General features: G+C 42.2%; 1 protein-coding gene across 1 annotated transcript in view; it reads left to right on the forward strand.

The window, feature by feature from the left end:
• Window positions 1-3,907, forward strand: part of LOC130980325 (protein FAR1-RELATED SEQUENCE 5-like) — a 72,263-nt gene extending 68,356 nt beyond the window's left edge. Inside the window, exon 4 of the mRNA XM_057904019.1 lies at window positions 3,551-3,907. Coding sequence (XP_057760002.1) covers window positions 3,551-3,907 — 357 coding nt within the window. The remainder of the gene's footprint in view (window positions 1-3,550) is intronic.
• Window positions 3,908-9,598: the final 5,691 nt, after the last annotated feature.

The raw sequence follows: 9,598 nt of genomic DNA on the forward strand, positions 1-9,598 counted from the left end.
TGGAGGAAAGACTTACTGGCGTTTAGGCGTTTAAACGCCCAATCTGGCACCTTTTTGGGCGTTTAAACGACAGAATAGGGCACCAGACTGGCATTTAAACGCCAGAACAAGGCAACAAACTGGCGTTTAGATGCCAGAATAAGAAGGAAAGCTGGCGTTTAAACGCCAAAACATGGCAGCAGATTGGCATTTAAATGCCAGAATTGCACTCTAAGGCGTTGTAAACGCCCAATTGGAGTAGGGATGAAGAATTCCTTGACCCTTCAGGATCTGTGGACCCCACAGGATCCCCACCAACCTCAACTCACTCTCTCTCCTCTTCACACCTTTCTACAACACTCTTTCCCAAATACCCTTCACCAATCACTTCCATATCTCCTCTCCAAATACCCTCCATCTCCTCCATTTTCTTCTTCCCCTTCTTTCTTTCTTCTTTTGCTCGAGGATGAGCAAACCTTTTAAGTTTGGTGTGGTAAAAGCATTGTTTTTTTGTTTTTCCATAACTATTTATGGCACCTAAGGCCGGAGAAACCTCTAGAAATAGGAAAGGGAAGACAAAAGCTTCCACCTCTGAGTCATGGGAGATGGAGAGATTCATCTCAAGGGTCCATAGCTTAGTAGTAGAGCATTTGACTACACAACAAGAGAGCCCACTCACAGACCTCAACAAGAGCATGAGAAATTCCCTCATCAAGAAATTCCTGAGATACCTCAAGGGATATATTTTCCTCCACACAACTATTGGGACCAATTAAGGGTGAAATACCAAGAGCACTCCATCATTTTCCATGAGATTAGAGAAGATCAAAGAGCTATGAGGGAGGAGCAACAAAGGCAAGGAAGAGACATAGAGGAGCTCAATAGCACCATTAGTTCTTCAAGAGGAGGAAGACACCACCCTCACTAAGGTGGACTCATTCCTTAATCTCCTTGTCTATTTATTTTTCTGTTTTCGGCTTTATGATGTATGTTCTATCTATGTTTGTGTCTGCACTACATGATCATTAGTGTCTAATGTTTGTGTCTTAAAGCTATGAATAATTTTAGGAATCCTTCACCTCTCTTAAATGAAAAATGTGCTTAATTACAAAAGAACAAGAAGTACTTGGATTTCAAATTTTATCTTGAAATTAGTTTAATTATTTTGATGTGGTGGCAATACTTTTTGCTCTCTGAATGAATACTTGAACAGTGCATATTTTTGGTCTTGTTGTTTGTGAATGTTAAAGTTGTTGGCTCTTAAAAGAATGATGAACAAAGAGAAATGTTATTGATAATCTGAAAAATCATGAAATTGATTCTTGAAGCAAGAAAAAGCAGTAAAAAATGGCAAAAAAAAAGAGAAAAAAGAAAAACAAAAAGCAAGCAGAAAAAGCCAATATCCCTTTAAACCAAAAGGCAAGGGTAAAAAGGATCCAAGGCCTTGAGCATTAATGGATAAGAGGGCCCAAGGAAATAAAATCCAGGCCTAAGCGGCTGAATCAAGCTGTCCCTAACCATGTGCTTGTGGCATGCAAGTCCAAGTGAAAAGCTTGAGACTGAGTGGTTAAAGTCGTGATCCAAAGCAAAAGAGTGTGCTTAAGAACTTTGGACACCTCTAACTGGGGACTTTAGCAAAGCTGAGTCATAATCTGAAAAGGTTCACCCAGTTATGTGTCTGTAGGATTTATGTATCCGGTGGTAATACTAGAAAACAAAGTGCTTAGGGTCACGGCCAAGACTCATAAAATAGCTGTGTTCAAGAATCAACGTAATGAACTAGGAGAATCAATAACACTATCTAAAATTCTAAGTTCCTATAGGTGCCAATCATTCTGAATTTCAAAGGAAAAAGTAAGATGCCAAAACTGTTCAGAAGCAAAAAGCTACAAGCCCTGTTCATCTAATTAGAACTAAGTTTCATTGATATTATGGGATTCATTGTATATTCTCTTCTTTTTATCCTATTTTGTTTTCAGTTGCTTGGGGACCAGCAACAATTTAATTTTGGTGTTGTGATGAGCGGATAATTTATACGCTTTTTGGCATTATTTTTATATAGTTTTTCATATGATTTAGTTAGTTTTAATATATTTTTAGTAGTTTTTAAGTAAAATTTACATTTCTGGACTTTACTATGAGTTTGTGTGTTTTTCTGGGATTTCAGGTATTTTCTGGCTGAAATTGAGGGACCTGAGCAAATATCTTATTCAGAGGCTGAAAAAGGACTGCATATGCTGTTGGATTCTGACCTCCATGCACTTGAAGTGGATTTTCTGGAGCTACAGAAATCCAAATGGTGCGCTCCCAATTGCGTTGAAAAGTAGACATCCAGGGCTTTCCAGAAATATATGATAGTTCATACTTTGAGCAAGTTTTGATGACATAAATTGGCGTCAAAATGCCAGCTCTCTGCACTTTTCTAGCGTCAAAACGCCAGAACTGGCATAAAATTGGAGTTAAACGCCCAAACTGGCACCAAAGCTGGTGTTTAACTCCAGGAATAGCCTATGCACGTGAAAGCTCTAATGCTCAGTCCAAGCACACACCAAGTGGGCCCCAGAAGTGGATTTCTGCACTACCTATCTTAGTTTACTCATTTTCTATAAGCCTAGGTTACTAGTTGAGTATAAAAACTACTTTTAGAGATTTATTTTGTACCTTGTGACATTTTCACATTTTACATTGTATCTCTATGGCATGAGTCTCTAAACTCTATTGTTGGGGGTGAGGAGCTCTGCTGTGTCTCGATAGATTAATGCAATTACCACTGTTTTCTATTCAATCACGCTTGTTTCCATTCTAAGATATTCATTTGTGCTTAAACATGATGAATGTGATGATCCATGACACTCATCACCATTCTCAACTTATGAACGCGTGCCTGACAACCACCTCCGTTCTATCTTAGATTGAATATGTATCTCTTAGCCTCCATTCCGAAAGATCGGAGTCTTCGTGGTATAATCTAGGATTATTGGCGGCCATTCCTAAGATTCGGAAAGTCTAAACCTTGTCTGTGGTATTCCGAGTAGGATCTGGGATGGGATGATTGTGACGAGCTTCAAACTCGCGAGTGTTGGGCGTAGTGACAGACGCAAAAGGATCACTGGATTCTATTCCAACATGATCGAGAACCAACAGATGATTAGCCGTGCGGTGATAGCTCACATGGACCATTTTCACTGAGATGATGGGAAGTAGCCATTGACAACGGTGATGCCCTACACACAGTTTTCCATGGAAGGAGCCTTGCGTGCGTGAAGAAGAAGACAGTAGGAAAGCAGAGATTCAGATGACAGAGCATCTCCAAAACTCCAACATGTTCTCCATTATTGAATCACAATTACCTTTTATTTCATGCTCTTTTATTACATTGCAAACAAAAACCCTTTTTATTATCAATCTCCTGACTAAGAGTTACAAGGTAACTATAGCTTGCTTCAAGCCGACAATCTCCGTGGGATTGACCCTTACTCACGTAAGGTATTACTTGGATGACCCAGTACACTTGCTGGTTAGTTGTGCGGAATTGTAAGTGTGATTGCAATTTCGTGCACCAATGTTCTAGAAGTACTCGTTGGATGTTGGCAAGAGGCTGGAAAATCTCTTCTGGTGCGATGGTACAAGTTGTTATGACTACAGCGTATTCGGGGATGTCCTGGGTTTTGATGCAATGTACGTTCATAACAAATACAAGTGCCCTTTGGTAATATTCTCAGGGGTAGACCATCATATAAGGACGGTGGTGTTTGGCTGCGCCATCTTGAGCAACGAGAGTGAAGGAAGCTATGTGTGGTTGTTGCGGTCATTTCTTGAGGCAATGAAAGGAAAACAGCCGAAGTCTGTCATCACGGACGGGGATCTCACTATAAAGAGTGCGGTTAGCACAGTTTTCCCCGGTGCACATCACAGGCTGTGTAGCTAGCATTTGTTAAGGAATGCCACTGCTAGAGTTGGACGGCCGGTTTTCTTAGGAAATTCCATCTATGCCTCATGGGAGATCTAGAGGTTGACGAATTTGAGAGAATATGGACGGATAACGTGGTAGACCACAGGTTGGAGGATCATCTCTAGATAGTGGACATGTATACAAAGAAGCATTCATGGTCTAATGCCCATATCTGGGAGAAATTCTTCGCAGGACTGAAGACGACATCGAGGTGCGAGGCTTTGAATATGCAGCTTGGAAAATTTATACACAACGGGTACAATCTGAGGGAGTTTGTGGAGCACTTCCAACACTATTTGGAATTCATGAGGAGGAGAGAACTAGTGGCAGACTACAAGTCTGCATACGCCGAGCCTGTTGTCAAGACGAAACTCGAGGCCATTGAGCAGCTCGCTGCGACGGTTTATACAAGAGAGGTTTTCGAATTGTTTCGGGAGGTGCTAATACTAGCTAGCAATGTTAGAATTGTGTCCACCAAGAGGACGAGCGCTTGTGTTTTATTCGAGGTTGCAATGTACTGCAAGCAGAGATCATGGGCCATGTCGTAGGCCGAGGAAGACGACAAATTCAGCTGTTCTTGTCAGCAGATGGAGTCCTTCGGGCTTCCTTGTGTCCACATGGTTGGGGTTCTGGTTTATCTGAACATGACAGCTATCCCCAAAAGCCTAATACTTGAACGATGGACAAAGAGGGAAAAGCAGCCGCATGCACCCAGCGACGGAGTACGTGTTGGGGAGATCCCAGACGCGACATACATGAGCATGCACGTGGCGATGCTGGATGATTGCAGGGGGATGGTGAGCTTGTCTTGCCGGTTCTTTGAGGACTACATGGACCTGAAAACAAGGTTGGCAAAGGAGAGCTAGTCTCTGCGGGACAAACATCGCCAAAGGCTTGGTGTTGCTGAGGAGGCCAGCAGGGTGTCTGTTCGGGACCCGTTGCGGGCAAGGTACAAAGGATGCGGTCGAAGAGTTGTCACCTCCCGGGGTAAGTTCCGCCGTGTTAAGAGGTGTCGACTGTGTGGAAAGGGAGGACACAATTCTCACAAGTGTCAACAATCAAGTTTGGGGGAGAACGTTGATAGTTTTGAGGGTGGCGCGGCTTACGATAGCATGGAAGCAGGAGAGGGGGTGAGGACTACTACGAATTTGAGTGAGTTGGCTGAACTATTCTTGTTGGAGGTTACGCATCGTGCTGGATTGAATATGGCTGGCTGCTACGCGTTCTACTTGTTAAGGTGACATCCGGAGGGGCATATGCATAGGTTATGTGAGTTACGCTTTAGTTCTGGTTATATTGCTTGCGTTTAAAATGATGGATTATGTAATGCAGCTTGTGAAGATATGCCTCCTAAATGTGTTAGTCTGTGTTGTAACAATAGTTGCGGTTGTGTTTGATTAATTAAATTAGAAACGGCATGTTAATGTAAACTAAGTCATGTGGTTGGCGGGTGAAACGCAAGGAATTATAACGAGATATTGTTGCCAAATGAAAGTTTTCATTGCGTTGGAGAGCAATGTGGCTTAGGGATGTCGGAGCTCGAGTCAAAAATGTCTATAACTTTGAAATTGTGTTTCGTCGATGGTTTATGGTTTCCTGGTACTAAGAGTATGGCACTATCCATCAGGAAGGAAAAAAAACAATCCACAAGGGGCTTTGTTTAGGGAATGATAATAAAGGCAGTGTACTATATTGCAAACTCCATTGAATTACATACGGAAAAGAAGTTAAAATTTAGTCCATGCTAATTTAACATCCAACGTACGGTAACCAAGTATTCTAGAGAAAAAAAAAGCGATGGTTCATGGCATGCAATGGTGGAAATGCATGCAAACAAAATACCCATTCAATCAGTTAAACCCAATGACATAAATTTCTAAAATGGCGGGTCGGGTAGCTATAACGTCGAAGTGGAGTCGTGTACTGTGATGTGTTGGTACCACTTCAAAGTGACGGCCCACCCTGGTCGCCAACAAAAGGGGGGCATGAAGAGCCCAGCATGATCAAAACAAAGCTCACAGCATTAACAGGGTCATGGTAGCACGGCGGCCATTGCCTTTCGGCTATTCCAGTCCACCTCTGCCCGCTGCCTTATCTCATCACGGAGCTCATTGAAATGCTCATTTACAATAGCCAACGTAGTGTCAATCTGTATCCTGTCGGACAGTTGATCGATGCTCTGTAACATGAGAAAATAAAGGCATACATGGATGTGTCCATTAAGAGATCTTTGCACAACGGGAATCGTTCTAACATGCATAAAGCGTCGGAAAAGTTGGGTTGAATACATTCCTCTGCGGGACAGGTTTGGTTGTGAACATCTGCTCCATTTGAAGCCACAGCATCATCCACAGCTTGTCCTTGTACCTTTTTTTTCAGTGGCCGCTCCCAGAAACAGAAATTGGTGAATACCTGTCAAAACTGGATAACACATATATATGGTTGACGTAATACAATAATTCGTACCAGTTGTTTTCATTGGTGATCCCCAGGATGAAGTCCGAATTCCACTCAACCAGCGGCGGGTTCCTTCCTAAGATGTCGATGTCTGGGAACATGGTTGTGAATATTTTGTCTAGAACCCTGGCCTGAAAAAATGGCAGAAGATAAGAAGAGAGAGGAGTTAAGGCTGAGTTTTTGTTGTTCCCTTTTTACTTGACAAAAATATGAGTATCGTGACATGCCCCAAAAAAGAAAAGACAAAAACAAAACCAACCTGGGTCCCAATCCGGCCGAATGGAGGCACCGTTTTTTTTCATTTTTGAATTATACGTGATTCGGACTAACCCCAACAGGCCCACCGGTTCAAAACTATTTCGATAAAAAAACTATTTCGCTTCCAGCCGTAAATCAATATTTTCATCTCCAGCCGTAAATCAATATTTATCATAATCATCCGGTTCATAACATAACCCATAACCAGCCAATAATCATTATTAAATACAGCCCTTTGGCTCACAGCATACACCGCACTTCCATCATCACCCTCAACAACTCATACAGTCATCATTAATCATGATTCATCATTACAATCCCTTTACTTCACCCTCAAGCTACCACTCTTCCTAGTCCCTTCTCATTTCTAGGCCTACTATAAGGCTTTAAGACTTAAAGGGTGAAAATAGAGGTTTCAAAGTCTGAAATTCGCCTTTAAAAACTCAAAATCAACTTTTGCTGAAAACAGGGTCACGTGTGTGCGTCGCCCACGCATACACGTGGAAGGTGGAAAAGTAGAGGGACGCGTGAGCATCGCCCATGCGCACACGTGGGAGTCAGGAAAGCAGAGTTACGCGTGCATGTCAGCCACGCATACGCGTGGGTGCATTTTGTGTTCCTCGCACAAAACAAGTACAGTACCTGCACAACTCTGGATTTTCTACGAGGTATTCGCATCAGTGTAGCGACACGTTGATGAGCGGATAATTTGTACGCTTTTTGGCATTGTTTTTAGTATGTTTCTAGTAGGATTTAGTTAGTTTTTAGTATATTTTTATTAGTTTTTAGTTAAAATTCACTTTTCTGGACTTTACTATGAGTTTGTGTGTTTTTCTGTGATTTTGGGTATTTTCTGGCTGAAATTGAGGGACCTGAGCAAAAATCTGATTCAGAGACTAAAAAGGACTGCAGATGCTGTTGGATTCTGACCTCCCTGCACTCGAAGTGGATTTTTTGGAGCTACAGAAGCCCAATTTGCGCGCTCTTAACGGAGTTAGAAAGTAGACATCCTGGGCTTTCCAGCAATATATAATAGTCCATACTTTGCCCAAGATTTGATGGCCCAAACCGGCGTTCAAAGTCACCTTCAGAATTCCCAGCGTTAAACGCCGGAACTGGCACCAAAGTGGGAGTTAAACGCCCAAACTGGCACAAAAGCTGGCGTTTAACTCCAAGAAGAGTCTCTACACGAAAATGCTTCAATGCTCAGCCCAAGCACACACCAAGTGGGCCCGGAAGTGGATTTTTATGTCATTTACTCATCTTTGTAATTCTTAAGCTACTAGTTCCCTATAAGTAGGACCATTTACTATTGTATTTTCATCTTGGTTTTTCTGGTTCCCTCTCTGGGACCGAAGCCAATGATCACTATTGTTCTTATGTATTTTCAACGGTGGAGTTTCTACACAGCATAGATTAAGGTTTGGAGCTCTGCTGTACCTCGAGTATTAATGCAATTACTATTGTTCTTCTATTCAATTCCGCTTGTTCTTGTTCCAAGATATCACTTGTTCTTCAACTTGATGAATGTGATGATCCGTGACACTCATCATCATTCTCACCTATGAACATGTGACTGACAACCACCTCCGTTCTACCTTAGATTGGGTGAATATCTCTTAGATTCCTGATACACGATGCATTGTTGATCGCCTGACAACCGAGCGCTCGCCTGACAAACGAGCCAGCCATTCCGTGAGATCAGAGTCTTCGTGGTATAGGCCAGAACTGATGGCGGCATTCAAGAGAATCCGGAAGGTCTAAACCTTGTCTGTGGTATTCTGAGTAGGATTCAATGATTGAATGACTGTGACGTGCTTCAAACTCGCGATTGTGGGGCGTTAGTGACAGACGCAAAAGAATCACCGGATTCTATTCCGATATGATCGAGAACCGACAGCTGGATAGCTGTGCCGTGACAGGGTGCATTGAACATTTCCACTGAGAGGATGGGAGGTAGCCACTGACAACGATGAAACCCTTGCATAAGCTTGCCATGGAAAGGAGTAAGAAGGATTAGATGAAGACAGTAGGAAAGCAGAGAGACGGAAGGGACAAAGCATCTCCATTCGCTTATCTGAAGTTCTTACCAATGAATTGCATAAGTATCTCTATCTTTATCTTTATGTTTTATTCATATATCATCCATAACCATTTGAGTCTGCCTGACTAAGATTTACAAGGTGACCATGGCTTGCTTCATACCAATAATCTCCGTGGGATCGACCCTTACTCGCGTAAGGTTTATTACTTGGGCGACCCAGTGCACTTGCTGGTTAGTTGTGCGGAGTTGTGATAAAGAGTTGAGATTGCAATGAGCGTATGATGAGCGGATAATTTGTATGCTTTTTGGCATTATTTTTAGTATGTTTTTAGTAGTTTTAGTTTAGTTTTTAGTATATTTTTATTAGTTTTTAATTAAAATTCACTTTTCTGGACTTTACTATGAGTTTGTGTGTTTTTCTGTGATTTCAGGTATTTTCTGGCTGAAATTGAGGGACCTGAGCAAAAATCTGATTCAGAGACTGAAAAGGACTGCAGATGCTGTTGGATTCTGACCTCCCTGCACTCGAAGTGGATTTTCTGGAGCTACAGAAGCCCAATTGGCGCGCTCTCAACGGTGTTGGAAAGTAGACATCCTGGGCTTTCCAGCAATATATAATAGTCCATACTTTGCCCAAGATTTGATGGCCCAAACCGGCGTTCAAAGTCACCTCAAGAAATCCCAGCGTTAAACGCCGGAACTGGCACCTAAATGGGAGTTAAACGCCCAAACTGGATTAAAAGCTGGCGTTTAACTCCAAGAAGAGTCTCTACACGAAATTGCTTCATTGCTCAGCCCAAGCACACACCAAGTGGGCCCGGAAGAGGATTTTTATGTCATTTACTCATTTCTGTACACCCTAGGCTACTAGTTTCTTATAAGTAGGACCTTTTACTATTGAATAGAAA

The sequence above is a fragment of the Arachis stenosperma genome, chromosome 1 (genome assembly GCF_014773155.1).
Source record: "Arachis stenosperma cultivar V10309 chromosome 1, arast.V10309.gnm1.PFL2, whole genome shotgun sequence".
NCBI classification, from domain to species: domain Eukaryota; kingdom Viridiplantae; phylum Streptophyta; class Magnoliopsida; order Fabales; family Fabaceae; genus Arachis; species Arachis stenosperma.